Genomic DNA, 17,022 nt, shown 5'->3' with positions numbered 1-17,022 from the left:
CAAATTATTACCCTGCCATCTGAATATGGCAGCTAGAATCGAGACTCATCAGACCAGGCAACTTTCTTACAGTCTTCCGTTGTGCAATTTTGGTGAGTCTGTGCAAATTGTAGCCTCAGTTTCCTGTTCTTAGCCGACAGGAGTGGCACCCGGTGTGAGCTTCTGCCTCAAGGTTCGACGTGTTGTGCGTTCAGAGATGGTATTCTGCATACCTTGGTTATTTGAGTTACTGTTAAACCAGTCTGCTCATTCTCTGACCTCTGACATCAACAAGGCATTTTCGCCCACAAAACTGCCGCTCACTGGATATTTTCTCTTTTTCAAACCCTTCTCTGTTAACCATAGAGATGGTTGTGTGTGAAAAATCCCTGGAGGTCAGCAGTTTCTGAAATACTCAGACCAGCCCATCGGGCTCCAACAACCATGCCACTTTTAAAGTCATTTAAATTTCATTTCTTCCCCATTCTGATGCTTGGATTGAACTTCAGCAAGTTGTCTTTACTACGTATACATGCCTAAATGCATGTCTTAGCTGGTCTCCCTCTTAAACGTCTCTCCCCCTTAAACACCTCTCCCCTCTGTCATTCTCTTCACTGGCTGCCTGTGCGCTTCAGGATTCATGTCAAAATCCTCACTCTTACTTTCAAAGCCCTTTACAGTGGTTCCCCTCCCTACATCTCCTCACTCATCTATAAATACACTCCTAACCGGTCTCTCCGTTCATCCAATGATCTTCTATCCTCTCCTCTGATTTCTAGCTCTCATGCACACTTACAAGATTTCTCAAGTGCTGCCCCTATCCTCTGGAATGCCCTCCCTGGCCTATCAGTCTCACCCCCTGCCTTTATTCCTTCAAAGAATCCCTCAAGACCCACTTCTTTAAGGATGCTTACAACATAGCACATTAACGCCCTCCCATATTCCTTTAGCTCACCTTTCCTAATCCCTCTCCTGCAATACTTTTACTAGTATGGCTGATCTATCCCTAACAACGGCACATTTACCTGTTGTGTAATACACCCTAAATCCCTCTAGATTGTAAGCCCTCCTCACTTGTTATGTCCTGTCTACCCGTTGTACGGCGCTACGGAATTTGATTGTGCTATATTAAACAATAAATAATAATAATAATAAATGCATTGAGTTGCTGCCATGTGAATCGCTGATTAGCTATTTGTGTTAACAAGTAATTGAACAGGTGTACCTAATAAAGTGACCAGTGAGTGTACTTTACCTATCAGTGTCAAATGGCATCAGGAAGCACACAGTAATAGACGTCTTAGTCATGTAATTGTCTTTTGTAAATGAGGACATGTGGTCACGCCCAAGAACTGCTCTCCAGAATGGAATAAAGAAATGACAACAAATTTCTCAAACATTTCAAAGCACTGCCAACAGCTGGTTCATCTACAATTCCTTGACAGTACATATATTATTAAGAATGTAAAGCAGGGCCGGACTGGGACTGAAAAGCAGCCCTGGAAAAAAGCCCCATATAGTTTATCTCACGGTGAAGCTCTTATACCCACACGCACCCCTTATACACACCCGAGTCACACTATGTGCCATTCTTTTTATCTCATTATTTGTATTAAAATGCCAAAAGCAAAAGTGTTAAAAGGCCCTAATAAATGAAATACATTACACATAATGGGATCAAAACATTTACTACTGCGAACATTTTTTAGATGAAAGAGTTCCATTTTATTCAGTGGAACAAAACACTGATCACATTATTCTTCACGATATTCTGGTAAGAAACTTTTATTTCTTTATTAATTCATGTAGACTATTTTTTTCCATATTTAATAAAAGCTATGATTGTCCCATGATATGCCTTTTAACCCCCTACATGTCTCAGAGTGGCATATAGTGGGTATAAGGCATTCATGGAGGCAGAGTGGCATGAAGGGGGTTAAAAGGCATATCATGGGGCACTCTGCCTCTAGAAAAGCCTTATGCCCCCTATATGCCACTCTGCCTCCCTGATATGCTTTATACCCTCCTATATGCCACTCTGCCCCATAATATGCCTTTTAATCCCCTATATGCCACTCTGCCTCCAGAAATGCCTTTTACTCCCTATGTCACTCTGCCTCCAGAAATGCCTTTTACCCGACATATGCCACTCTGCCTCCCTGATATGCCTCAACCCTCCTATATGCCCCTCTGCCCCGTGATATGCCTTTTAACCCCCTTTTTGCCACTCCACCTCCAGATATGCCTTTTGACCCCCTATATGTCACTCTGCATCCAGAAATGCCTTATACCCCTATATGCCACTCTGTCCCATGATATGCCTTCTAACCTCCTAAATGCCACTCTGCCATATAGGGGGTTAAAAGGCATATCATGGGACAGAGTGGCATATAGGGGGGTATAAGGCATTTCTGGAGGCAGAGTGGCATAAAGGGGGTTAAAAGGCATATCATGGGGCACTCTGCCTACAGAAAAGCCTTATGCCCCCTATATGCCACTCTGCCTCCCCAATATGCTTTATACCCTCCTATATGCCCCTCTGCCCCATGATATCCCTTTTAACTCCCTTTATGCCACTCTGCCTCCAGATATGCCGTTGACCCCCTATATGTCACTCTGCATCCAGAAATGCCTTATACCCCTATATGCCACTCTGGCATATAGGGGGTTAAAAGGCATATCATGGGACAGAGTGGCATATAGGGGGGTATAAGGCATTTCTGGAGGCAGAGTGGCATAAAGGGGGTGAAAAGGCATATCATGGGGCACTCTGCCTCCAGAAAAGCCTTATACCCCCCTATATGCCACTCTGCCTCCCTGATATGCCTCAACCCTCCTATATGCCACTCTGTCCCATGATATGCCTTCTAACCCCCTATATGCCACTCTGCCATATAGGAGGTTAAAAGGCATATCATGAGACATTTTTGTTTACTTTATATGGCAAGCCGATCCAGCTTGCCATATTAAATAAAAAATAATATATGCCACTCTGTCCCATGATATGCCTTCTAACCCCCTATATGCCACTCTGCCATATAGGGGGTTAAAAGGCTTATCATGGGACAGCGTGGCATATAGGGGGTATAAGGCATTTCTGGAGGCAGAGTGGCATGAAGGGGGTTAAAAGGCATATCATGGGGCACTCTGCCTCCAGAAAAGCCTTATGCCCCCTATATGCCACTCTGCCTCCCCGATATGCTTTATACCCTCCTATATGCTCCTCTGCCCCATGATATACCTTTTAACCCCCTATATGTCACTCTGCATCCAGAAATGCCTTATACCCCTATATGCAACTCTGGCATATAGGGGGTTAAAAGGCATATCATGGGACAGAGTGGCATATAGGGGGGTATAAGGCATTTCTGAGGCAGAGTGGCATAAAGGGGGACACACTTACATACACACACATGCCGATTTTTTTGTTTTTAACAAATACAAAAAACATACAGTACAAAAAATACATTATTTTACTCACCTTCTACTTCTCTTGACTTCTTGGCAGCTGCACACCGTTCTCCTCTATGCTGACAGGATGCCACTGACCTGACATCCGGTGCTGCAGCAGTCTGAGCGCGAGGGGGCGGAGCTTCCACCTCACGCTGCTCCCATCACTATGCAGCCATCAGACTGCTGGGAATGTAATCTAAACGGCCGGTGCGTGCTGATGCCGCCGGCCGGAGCTACTTTAACACTTTTTTTTTTATATTTATATGGTAAGCTGGATCGGCTTGCCATATAAAGTAAAAAAAAAAGTATTAAAGCAGAGGCGGCCGGCGGCATCGGCCGTTCAGATTACATTCCCAGCAATCTGATGGCCGCATAGTGATGGGAGCAGCGTGAGGGGGCGGAGCTTTCACCCCTCACACTGCTCCCATCACTAGATGGCCATCGCACACGGCTGCTGGGTGCTGATGCCGGCCGGCCGCATCAGCACCCAGCGGCCGCTTTGATTAGATTACGGGCAGCCTGGGGGGCAGCTCAGCGGCTGTCTTCATGGCCGCCCAGCCCCCGGACCTTCCGGCCCACCGGGAAATTTCCCGGTATCCCGGTGGGCCAGTCCGGCCCTGAATCTAAACGGCCGGTGCGTGCTGATGCCGCCGGCCGGAGCTACTTTAACACTTTTTTTTTATATTTATATGGTAAGCTGGATCGGCTTGCCATATAAAGTAAAAAAAAAAGTATTAAAGCAGAGGCGGCCGGCGGCATCGGCCGTTCAGATTACATTCCCAGCAATCTGATGGCCGCATAGTGATGGGAGCAGCGTGAGGGGTGAAAGGTCAGTGCGAGGGGGCGGAGCTTTCACCCCTCACACTGCTCCCATCACTAGACGGCCATCGCACACGGCTGCTGGGTGCTGATGCCGGCCGGCCGGCCGCATCAGCACCCAGCGGCCGCTTTGATTAGATTACGGGCAGCCTGGGGGGCAGCTCAGCGGCTGTCTTCATGGCCTCCCAGCCCCCGGACCTTCCGGCCCACCGGGAAATTTCCCGGTATCCCGGTGGGCCAGTCCGGCCCTGATGTAAAGTGTTTCACTGTACGGTTTTGGAGTGTCTGTTTTTTGAGGGGTCAGCATACAGTGTTAGACTGTGTTGGGTGTTATGGCATACAGTATCAGACTGGGTGGCGTGCCCATGTACAGTGTTAGAGTGTGAGTGTTAGCGTACATTGTTTAAGTGTCAGTGTATGGTAATAGAATGTGTGTTAGGGTACAGTGTTACACTATGTGTGTCTTTGCTTACTGTGTCAAAATTAAGGGGGGTCACAAACCACCAATAACAAAAAACCTATACATTCATATAATAAAATCTAAATAGTTGTAGTTCTATCTGTGAAAATATACAGTACAATCGTTTTAGGCAGTTGTGAAAAAATGGTGTAAAATAAGAATGCTTCCAAAAATAGACTTGTTAATAGTTTATTTTTTATAATTTAACAAAATGCAAAGTGAGTAAACAAAAGAAAAATCTAAATCAAATCATCATTTCTTCTAGGTACACTTCCACATAGTTTATTTAATGAACTCGGCAGGTAGGTTGTTCCAAACTTCTTGGAGAACTAACCACAGTTCTCCTGTTGAGTTAGGCTCCCTCAGTCGCTTCTCTCTCTTCATGCAATCCCAAGCCGACTCAATGATGTTGAGATCAGGTCTCTGTGGGAGTCATACCAGAACTGTTCATTGTTAATGTTCACATGTCAAAACGCATATTTGTTTTTCTTTTTTGCTCAAATTTTACATAAGGGCCTAGCCATACAGTTTAGTTTGATCTTACCTTGTCAAGATGTAATTATCTATGCATTCCTTGCAGCCGCGGCCAGTTCTCACAACAGTAAAGTTTATTATCTGATATTTAATTATTAAGTAGGAACTTCCCATTGATCTGCAGCATTTGTTTCTGTGTGCCCTTTTTATTTAATGGCATCTTGTCTTGTTCAGCAAACATTGCTTACATTACATTAGATTTATAGAGCACCATCAAATTTGAAGTCTTATTACGAAAGGGGAACCACAAGATTACAATAATATTAAAATTGACAATATACAAAACATGAGCACACGTAAGACATACTGGCACAGTATGAGAAGAAAGTGGCCAGCTCTTGCAAGCTTAATCTATTTTTCTACTGATGTCAGCAGGAAACATTAAACAGACATTTTAATTAAGCTCAAAAATGTTACTCCCTCTTGTTTCTTTAACACCAACTCACACTAACACCGTATGTTTACACACATTATCACTTTCCCTCCTCTCCCTAGCAATGACACTCTAATACCATACGCTGACACACACATATATTTACATTGACACCATACACTAACATACACACACACTCTAACTCCATATGATGACAAAGATGCTAACACACACTCACTCTTACACCCTACACATACACACATGCTCAGTCACACTAACATCTTTACTTACCAAGTTAACAAAATATAGTGACCGTCTGTTTTTCTACATCTTCACCTTCCAAGTAGGCACTGTCAATAAAACAAAAAATAGAGATGTAGCCTAGTGCCCTGGGGAGATTCCCACAATATTGCCATTGATCTCAATAAAACCCTTCATGGAACATTTTGCCAGGGTTTTTCTACTTACTCCTTTTTTGTTTTCTCTGATATGCATATTTTTTTTAAGTCTGCTTGTATGAATTATGAGGTTTATGTATAAAAAGTGATACTTTTATTCAAATCACATTTTTTGTTTCATTGAGTCTATAAGTTATACAGAAAGATTTCAGAATTGGTTTTATACGTAAGAACAAAAAGGAGGCAAACTTGCAATTTTTTTATGCGTACATTGCGATTATTTTGTCAACATTTAAAACCACGGACAGGAAAAAGGCTTTGATTTCTAGCACGATATCATCTTAAAAGCCTCTCCTCTCCAACTATTCAAAGGAAAAGTCTTGTTGTCTAAATAGTATTTTTATGTTTGAAGTTTATTTTATTACCCTCCCATGCCACACATGGGGTTGAGTAAGGGGAGCCAATCCTTGGCCTCCCTTGGCTAATAGATGTCCTGGGGACCCCCATTTCATTTATTTATTTTTGTTAGGCTATATTTTCAAATATAGGAGTTTTAATTTTGCAAGTTACAGTTGAGGACATTGCAAGTTCACAATAAACTTGCATGCTCTTCCCTGTAACTCACAAAATGTAGCATTGGATGCTCCTGCAATGCCACTTTCCTTGTGATGTGTGCTCTTGCACGCTTAACCTTTTGAAATGGGAGAGATGTAAGCCAGAGAGGATGTGATTTTTGCCACACTATATATACACTCACTGGTTACTTTTATTAGGTACACCTGTTCAATTGCTTGTTACAACAAATAGCTAATCACATGGCAACTCAATGCATTTAGGCATGTAGACATGGTCCAAACAACTTGCTGAAGTTCAAACCAATCATCAGAATGGGGAAGAAGATTTAGGTGACTTTGACCATGGCATGGTTGTTGGTGCCAGATGGGCTGGTCTGAGTATTTCAGAAACTGCTGATCTATTGGGCTTTTCACGCACAACCATCTCTAGGGTTTACAGGGAATGGCCCGAAAAAGAGAAAATATCCAGTGAGCGGCAGTTGTGTGGATGGAAATACCTTGTTCATATCAGAGGTCAGAAGAGAATGGGCAGACTGGTTTGAGATAACAGAGGCAACAGTAACTCAAATAAACACTTGAACAACCAAGGTATGCAGAATACCATCTCTGAACGCACAATACGTTGACCCTTGAAGCAGATGGGCTACAGCAGCAGAAGACCACACCGGGTGCCACTCCTGTTAGCTAAGAACAGGAAATGGAGGCTACAATTTTCACAGGCTCACTGAAATTGGAGACTGTAAGAACATGGCCTAATCTGATGAATCTAGATTCCAGCTGCATCATTTAGATGGCAGGGTCAGACTTTGGCGTAAACAATAGGAAATAATGGATCTATCCTGCTTTGTATCAATGGTCCAGGCTGGTGGTCGTGGTCTAATGGTGTGGGAGATATTTTCTTGGCACACTTTGGGCCCCTTAGTATTAATTGAGCATCGTTTAAACGTGACAGCCTACCTGAGTATTGTTGCTGACCATGTCCATCCCTTTATGACCACAGTGTACCCATCTTCTGATAGCTACTTCCAGCAGGATAATGCACCATGTCACAAAGCTCACATCATCTCAAACTGGTTTCTTGACAATGACAATGAGTTCACTGTACCCCAATGGCCTCCACAGTCACCAGATCCCAATCCAATAGAGCAACTTTGGGGGAACGGGAGATTTGCATCATGGATGTCATGGATGTGCAGCCGACAAATCTGTAGCAACTGCGTGACGCCATCATGTCTATATGGACCAAAACCTCTGAGGAATATTTCCAGCACCTTGTAGAAAGTATGCCACGGAGCATGAAGGCAGTTCTGAAGGCAAAAAGGGGTCCAAACCGGTACTAGCAGGGTGTACCTAATAAAGTGGCCAGTGAGTGTATATACAATGTTTACAATTAAATATTAGGATTTAACAAAACATAATACATGTAGCCAAAATGCTGTGATTTATTGTATCCTGAGCTTTTTATAGTGTTTTGGGGCTTTTATTTTTTAATTGCAATGTTATTTTAAAACTTGAATAAAACATTTGGAAACAGGCTTTGTATAACATATTGCGAGCTTACAATCTAGTCGATGGTTGGGGGGGAAGTAAGACAATAGGAGAGGACTGCTTGGATGGGGATGAGTTGATCTGGTTTCGATGATGTGTTGAAACTGTTGATTGTTCAGATGGCTTGATTATGATGATGGTTGGGAGTAATGGGAAGGAATGTTGTACGCTTCAGAGAGGTTTTGAAAGTGGCGTATGAGGCAGAAAGTCTGATGGAACGGGGAAGGGAATTCCACAGGAGGGTTGCGGCGCAGGTGAAATCCTGAATACGGGAGTGGGAAGAGGTAACAACAGTAGAAGATAACCGCAGGTCGTGAGAGGAGCGAAGGGGAGCGGGTAGGGGTGTATATGGATAGGAGGATAGAGATGTAAGGGGATGCCGAGTTGTTGAGGGCTCTATAGGCCAGGGTCAGAAGTTTAAATTTGATTCTGAAGAGTATGGGGAGCCAGTGAAGTGATTGGCATAGTGGAGCAGTGGCTGAGGAACAGCGGCAGAGAAAAATTAATCTAGCTGCAGTGTTGAGGATGGATTGAAGTGGTGAAATGCAGGAGAGGGGGAGACCGGTTAGGGAGTTGCAATAATCCAGGCGGAATATCACAGGGGAGTGTATTAGTAATTTGGTGGTTTCTTGTGTGAGGAAAGGGCACATCTAGGAGATGTTTTTCAGGTGGAGGTGGCAGGATTTGATGAGGGACTGGATGTGAGGAATGAAGGAGATAGCAGAATCAAGGGTGACACCAAGGCAGCGAACCTGGTCTGTTGGTTGGATAGTGGAGTTGTCAACGGTGAGGCTAGGTTTCCACTTGGGTTTTTTTCTTGATGAAAAACGCCAGGAAAAACGCCAAGAAAACTGCCACTGCATTTACCTGCGTTTTGGCGTTTTTTCTGGAGTTTTTTCTGGCGTTTTAGCCTTTCTGTGGAAATTGCTTTTTTTGACCTTAGGCAGTTTTTCCAGCCTTTACAAGTTAGAAGTTTCACCCAGCTAAAAGGGATTAGGATAAATGGCAAGTATCTGCCCTCTCCTGATGTCATTTACTTGGTAGAGTTCTACTTAAACGCCCCGGCGGACCCTTTTGTCTCTTTTCTGTGGTTTGTAAGGCATGCTTTATTTCGAATGTCTGCTCCTCTGGGAAGATTGGCCCCAAATGATGGTGCAAATTGTTTGCTGTTGCTTTTGGCACGCAGGATCCAGTTGATGCGTCGGGTATGTTTGTTTGTAATGGCATGTTTGTTCCAAATGGTGTAAAATTCAATATGAACCAGTCCAGCACTTTGTTTTGTGTGAAACTGTTTGTTTTCAGCCTATTTCTCGTAGGACACACAGATACTGGGTCCATCCTCTGCATTGTAACTGTGGAAAAAACGCCATAAAAAACGCCAAGGCAATAAACCCACATGGCTTTTTCATGGCGTTTTTTCTCTCCCATAGACTTCTATTGGAGAAAAACGCCAAGATTTCCTTGCAAAAAACGCCAGAGTGTCAACATGCTGCGATTTTGAAAAACTGCCACAGAGCGCAAAAAAGCAGAAAAACGCCAAAGAGGACCGAAAAAACGCCAAACAGAAAAACGCCAAGTGGAAATGGCATTTTGCGATTTCCTATTGAAGAACAGCTAACATCTGGCTGCTGCGTTTTTCACTAAAAAAACGCCAGGTGGCGCTATTGGCGTTTTTATGGGCGTTTTTAGCAAAAAAAAAACAAATGGAAACCTAGCCTAATAGAGATGTCAGGAAAAGTGGACAGAGCTGATGGCGGGATTACCATAAATTCGGTCTTAGAGATGTTGAGCTTTGGTTATCATATATGCTATAGAAATATAGACATTTTGATGCCAAAAGAAATTAACAAAAGAATTTAATAATCACCATTTATGTAGGAGTTCTCTTTTAGCCGTCGAAATAGTGTATTTGCTCCTTGTGATGTTGTTGTTGAGACTACTGGTCTCACAGTGGTCTCAGGAAATGTCTTCTGGACCTTGTTCACATCAGTAGCTGTAAGGTAATCATAATTGGTGCTGTCTAAAAACTCTCGGAATAGCATGCAAAGTCTCACATTGTTAATGTCAAGGCTAAGATGGATGAAAAAAGAACAACATCATAAAAGCACAATGAGGTCTTGAACTTAACATTAAGAGGAAATTTAGGAATAAAAATAGCTGATTGGTATTTTGAATATAATAAAGTTAATTTCCATTACCAAAAAGAGTATGAGCTGTAACAGAAGTACTGACAATGTTTATTTCTGATTATTAAATACACCATTTTTTCTTTATTTGTAAAAGAAGTTTACCCTTCCACACTGATCACCCCTCACATGCTCTATAATATAAAGTCACTCTAAAGACTTGTCCATATTTTAGACAAATTGGTTCCTTTAATAGTTCCCTTTCAGTCTATCTGCTGGTCAACTTTATAATGTAGTACATTACTGAATCCTGTCATGAGGGCAGAATTAATTCAAGCTTGCACATATAATGAATCTGGGTTAGTGAGAACATACACCCAAGCCTTATTGTGATCAACAACCACTAGCTCTAACCTGTTCTTACAAGGATTAACCCCTTTAATGATTAAGTATGTAGGAGATTGATAGTTAACTATTTAAACTACAGTATCTCACTAAAGTGAGTACCCCCTCACATTTTTTAAAATATTTTATTATATCTTTTCATGTGACAACACTGAAGAAATGACACTCTGCTACAATGTAAAGTAGTGAGTGTACAGCCTGTATAACAGTGTCAATTTGGTTTTCCCATCAAAATAACTCAACACACAGCCATTAATGTCTAAACCTTGGCAACAAAAGTCAGTACACCCCTAAGTGGAAATGTCCAAATTGAGCCCAATTTGCCATTTCCCCTCCCCAGTGTCATGTGATTTGTTAGTGTTAAAAGCTCTCAGATGTGAATGGGGAGCAGGTGTGTTAAATTTGGTGTTATCGCTGTTAAAGACCCCAAACACACCTCCAAGACGACCACTGCATTGCTAAAGAAGCTGAGGGTAAAGGTGATGGAGTGTCCAAGCTTGTCTCCAGACCTGAACCCTATTGAGCATCTGTGGGGCATCCTCAAACGGAAGGTGTGGGAGTGCAAGGTCTCTAACATCAATCAGCTCCGTAATGTAGTCATGGAGGAGTGGAAGAGGATTCCAGTGGCAACCTGTGATGCTCTGGTGAACTCCGTGCCCAAGAGGGTTAAGGCAGTGCTGGAAAATAATGGTGGCCACACAAAATATTGACACTTTGGGCCCAATTTGGACATTTCCACTTAGGGGTGTACTCACTTGCCACGGTTCAGACATTAGTGTGTTGAGTTATTTTGATGGGAAAACCAAATTTACACTGTTATACAGGCTGTACACTTTATTTTACATTGTACCAGAGTGTCATTTCTTCAGTGTTGTCACATGAAAAGCTATAATAAAATATTTACAAAAATGTGAGGGGTGTACTCACTTTTGTGAGATACTGTATCATCACTCTAGGATACCGCATTTTGATTTTCCTCAGCGCAAATAATATGATCACCAGTGGCGGAACTACCGGGGTCGCAGGGGTCGCGACTGCGACCGGGCCCCGGTGGCAGGGGGGCCCAAGCCAAGGGGCCGCCCGAAATCGGGCCCCGGCGGCAAGGGGCCCCAAGGTCTATGAGTTATAGACGGCCGTAGAGGCCGCATAGGCCCAGTCAGGACCGGACTGACTGGGCCTATGCGGCCTCTACGGCCGTCTATAACTCAGGGCAAAAGGGGCACTTGCCCCTTAACCCTGCAGCAGCTGCTACCGGGCCCGCCACTCTAGGGGGCCCGGGCAACCCCCACGATTAATTCCGCGGGGGGCCGCTACTTACTGGCAGACGAGGATGCCGGGGGACGCAGGAATCCAACAGTCACGTGACGTACGTGACGTACGTCACATGACCCTGCTGCGCATCTGCTTCCCCCTATGCACTGAACAAGTTGGTCTGCGAGCGCCGAGCGGCACATACTTTTTACATCTTCGGTTGTTCAGGTAAGGGGAGGCTGCATGAAGGAGTATTTGAGATTGAGTGAGAGAATTAATGAATATCTGTGAAGGAGTGAGTGAATGAATGTTTGTGAATGAGTATATGTAAATGAGTATCTGAATGAGGGAATTAATGAGTATCAATGTATGAATATCTGAATGATTGAATGGATTATCTGTGAATTAGTGAGTAAATATTTGTGAATTAATATATATGTGTGTGTGTGTGTGAGAGATAGCATGGATGTGTAAGGGGGGGGCAAAGATACCACAGTCAGGCTGTTTTGGTGGAAAGATGCCACAGGAGGGCTGTTTTGGGGCCAAAAATGCCACAGGAGGGCTGTTATGGGGCCAAAGATGCCACAGGCGGGCTGTTATGGGGCCAAAGATCCCACAGGCGGGCTGTTATGGGGCCAAAGATGCCACAGGAGGGCTGTTATGGTGGCAAAGATGCCACAGGAGGGCTGTTATGGTGGCAAAGATGCCACAGGCGGGCTGTTATGGGGCCAAAGATGCCACAGGCGGGCTGTTATGGGGCCAAAAATGCCACAGGAGGGCTGTTATGGGGCCAAAGATGCCAAAGGCGGGCTGTTATGGGGCCAAAGATGCCACAGGAGGGCTGTTACAGTGGCAAAGATGCCACAGGAGGGCTGTTAGGGTGGCAAAGATGCCACAGGTGGGCTGTTATGGGGCCAAAGATGCCACAGGTGGGCTGTTATGGGGCCAAAGATGCCACAGGCGGGCTGTTTTGGTGGCAAAGATGCCACAGGCGGGCTGTTTTGGTGGCAAAGATGCCACAGGCGGGCTGTTTTGGGGCCAAAGATGCCACAGGAGTGCTGTTTTGGGGCCAAAGATGCCACAGGAGGGCTGTTTTGGGGCCAAAGATGCCACAGGAGGGCTGTTATGGTGGCAAAGATGCCACAGGCGGGCTGTTATGGGGCCAAAGATGCCACAGGCGGGCTGTTATGGGGCCAAAGATGCCACAGGCGGGCTGTTATGGTGGCAAAGATGCCACAGGAGGGCTGTTATGGTGGCAAAGATGCCACAGGAGGGCTGTTATGGTGGCAAAGATGCCACAGGCGGGCTGTTATGGGGCCAAAGATGCCACAGGCGGGCTGTTATGGGGCCAAAGATGCCACAGGAGGGCTGTTATGGTGGCAAAGATGCCACAGGAGGGCTGTTATGGGGCCAAAGATGCCACAGGCGGGCTGTTATGGGGCCAAAGATGCCACAGGCGGGGTGTTTTGGTGGCAAAGATGCCACAGCCGGGCTGTTTTGGTGGCAAAAATGCCACAGTCAGGCTGTTTTGGTGGAAAGATTATTTATGTATTCAAAGAAAAAGGGGCGCATGTACAAAAAGGGCCCTATGTACATGCGCCCCTTTTTCTTTGATTATGCCCTTTGAACATGCGCCCCTTTTTCTTTGATTTTTTTACAGAAATGATTCAATATGTAAATTGAATTTGTTGAAAAAAAATTGTTGGGTAAAAATCATGTTTTTTTGGGGGGGTGGGGGGCCCTTAACAGATTCTCGCACCCGGGCCCTGAGGGGTCTAGTTACGCCCCTGATGATCACAAATAAATCATTAATGGGTCCATATAGAGTTACCCATTTTGAGTTGACAGAGACCATGACTTTATTTAAAATTTTAGACAACTTTTCTTAGCTGTCTAGTTACAAATAGAATTCATACAAAGGATAATCAAGACATCTATCTATAAATAAAATTCCATACCAAGTTTTGTTTCATATCCATATGAGACAAATGGTTTCAGCTTGTGACTTGTTTCCTTCACAAAATGCTCTACAACATCATGGAGGCTTCTCAAAGTGACCTTGGAAGTAAAAGTAATCAATATCAGGAATGCTACTGATGATATTTTTCAGAAAAGTGTAAATGCAGAAAGAGAAAAAACAACCTCTTTGAATTCTATGATTTTGCATATGAGGGCATAATAACTATATCTGCTTCTTAACAGGTCTAAACGTCAGGTAAATACAACCTCAGATCAACAACAACACATGACATATTAAACTGTGTCATGATTTATTCAATGAAAATAAAGCCAAAATGGAGAAGCCATTTGTGAAAAACTAACTAAACCCCTACTGCTCCCATAGGGATTAAGATGCTAAGTACCAGATAGATACTGTTAATCAAATGCACTTAATTGATCATCAGCAAGTGTGACAATCTCTATAAAAGCCAAAGTTTTAGCAGTTTGTTGGTCTGGAGTATTAAGGTGTGTGTTAACACAATGCCAAGGAGGAAATACATCAGCAATGATCTTAGAGAATCAATTATTGCTGCTCATCAATCTGGTGAGGGTTATAAGGCCATTTCTAAACAATTCCATCATTCTACAGTGAGAAAGATTATTCAAAAGTTGAAAACATTCAAAACAGTTACCAGTCTTCCCAGCAGTGGACGTTCCAGCAAATTCACCCCAAGGTCAGGGCGTGCATTGCTCAGAGAAATTGCAAAAAACCCAAGAGTTACATCTGAGACTCTACGGTACAGACCCCAGTTATCATGTTAAATGTCATGACAGCACTATTAGAAAAATACTGAAAAGGATGAATTAGTATTACAGTCAATTATTTTTTTTAGGTCTCCAAGGAAAGCTGGTTGCTAAAAAACGTATTGCCAAATTTAGATACATTTTGGCAGAGATGTCTATTTGTACTTTGACACATTAGACAGTTGTCATCACGTCTAATATGCATACAGCATAAAAATAAGTATTTATAACTATAATAGTTGTGCATTTACTAAGCAGCCTAATACTTGAAGCTTCCTTAGATTTTATTGCACAATGTATACTACTCCTAAGTTGACCTCATGTTGCAACCATTTTGTTGTCGATTTACTTGTGCTTTGGGTCGTTGTTCTGTTGCACCACCCAGCTTCTGTTGAGCTTCAATTGGCAGATCCACTTTTTTTCCACATAATGTTTTGATAAACAAGGTACATAATTTTTTTGTCAATGATAGCAAGCTGTCCAGGCCCTGAGAGCAGCCCCACACCTGGATGCCCCCACAGTCTTCATTTACACTTGGGATAAGGTTTTCATGTTGGTGCGCTTTCTTCACACATGGTGTTTGCATTAATCCCAAACAACTCAGTATTTGTTTCATATGACCACAGTATATTATGCCAGTAACACTGTGGAGCATCCTGTTGCTTTTTTGCGAGCTTCAGACATGCAGCAGTCTTTTTTTGCACAGCAGTGGTGTGGTGTCATGCCATGAACACTGCTTTACATATGGTAGACTCATCAACAGAGGTGTCAGCATGTCCCAGAAGTTTCTGTAACGGAGACGGAGGGGACCGGAGATGCAGTGCTTTACCCGGTGCCCGCGAGTAGCAGGCCATGTTCCACAGTCAGGCGTTAAAGGGCTGTGCGAGCGACTCTGGCATCAACCTTTAACTCCTGATAGGGAACTTGGCCTGTCTCCCCGCTCCAAGAGTTAAAGGTCTTTAACTCCTGACGACAAGCCTATGGATTTCCTCTCCCGTTAACCCTTGTGATGCTGCATAGATAAGGTAGGCTAGATGGGGAAGGGACCAGGGAGATTAGTAAACGAAGAGGAGCATGAAGATTCTTCGTGTTGTGTGTCTTCGTCTACGTTTTGCCGCTGCCATGTTCGTACGTTTGGTATTCGTGCTGAACAATGAAAACGCACCCTTCGTGTACGTTTTCATGTTCGCCCAAATACAAATGCACAAGTCTAATTTATACCCACATATGCATACAACCAATATAAGTAAGCAGATATACATTTAAAAAAATACACATACTAGATGCAGACTTACAGGATTATCCAATTCAATAGTGTAGCCTTGTTCTGTGGTTAGTATCTTGTAATGCTTAACCTGACCATTTCTGTTGAAAGTAACACAAAAAAGGGTTAAATATCAGAAGATTTCTAGGTATTCGATTTGCAATTATCCATGTAATTCTGATTCATGATTTGTGCAGCCTCTCCATTAGTATTGACTATAAAAAGAGAGGTGCATAATTGATCTCATCATTGATTCTGGAAGTGTAATAGAGTGGGGTAAATGAAGTGATCAAAGCACATAAGAGACCATACAGTGAACACAAGAGGAGACATGTCTTAGGTTAGTGTATTATTATAATTATTATTAGTGTTAAATCATTAATCATTATTACTGCTAGTCTGCACTGTACCAGTATTGTGTAAGTAAGATTTATAAGATCTCTCTAAGCTAGCTAACCTTAGTTCTCTGTTCTTCTCATCCAACCATGTCTTGATGAACCTTGCCGAAGGTGACATACCAAGACACTTTGGACAATGCTATGCTTCCAACTTTATGGGAACAATTCAGGGAAGGCCCTTTTTTATTCCAGCATAACTTTGCCCCAGTGCACAAAGCAAGGTCCATAAAAACATGGTTGGATGAGTTTGGTGTGCAAGAACTTGACTGGCCTGCACAGAGCCCTGACCTCAACCCCATCAAACTGGAACGTAGTTGCAAAGGTTGGGAGTCAACTACATATTAATCTCCATGTATTTAGAATGCAATGTCATAAAAGTCCCTGTTGACTATTGACCATATAGTGTGTGCATATATATATATATATATATATATATATATATATATATATATATATATATGCAGTATATATTAGTGTATATAAAATGCTTTAGTATAATAGTAAGTTAAATCCAGAACTGCATAGTTCTTCATCCACGCTGGTTTGCCTACTCTACAGTCCACTTTCTGCTCTATTTTAACATACATGTCTCCACGTGTGTTTAGATCCACCTCCACAAACCAATCCCACCCTTTTTTAGGTCTAGTATTATGTAGGGTGGGAGGACCACCATTGAATTATGCTGGGAATGTTG

General features: G+C 43.2%; 1 protein-coding gene across 2 annotated transcripts in view; it reads right to left on the bottom strand.

The window, feature by feature from the left end:
- Nucleotides 1-4,886: 4,886 nt before the first annotated feature.
- STAP1 (signal transducing adaptor family member 1) overlaps nt 4,887-17,022 on the bottom strand; it is a 33,017-nt gene continuing 20,881 nt past the window's right edge. The window contains exons 7-11 of one of the 2 annotated variants that reach the window (XM_053461701.1): nt 15,962-16,031; nt 13,880-13,979; nt 10,007-10,132; nt 5,910-5,968; nt 4,887-5,154 (exon numbers count right to left, since the gene is read on the bottom strand). In XM_053461701.1, the coding sequence (XP_053317676.1) occupies nt 5,943-5,968; nt 10,007-10,132; nt 13,880-13,979; nt 15,962-16,031 (322 nt within the window). In that variant the 3' untranslated portion in view covers nt 4,887-5,154; nt 5,910-5,942. The remainder of the gene's footprint in view (nt 5,155-5,909; nt 5,969-10,006; nt 10,133-13,879; nt 13,980-15,961; nt 16,032-17,022) is intronic. The other variant, XM_053461700.1, reaches the window with a different exon arrangement.

Source organism: Spea bombifrons, chromosome 1 (assembly GCF_027358695.1).
Source record: "Spea bombifrons isolate aSpeBom1 chromosome 1, aSpeBom1.2.pri, whole genome shotgun sequence".
Classification (NCBI taxonomy): domain Eukaryota; kingdom Metazoa; phylum Chordata; class Amphibia; order Anura; family Pelobatidae; genus Spea; species Spea bombifrons.
The sequence above is the reverse complement of the archived record's forward strand: the minus strand, read 5'-3'. Positions and strand labels throughout refer to the sequence as shown.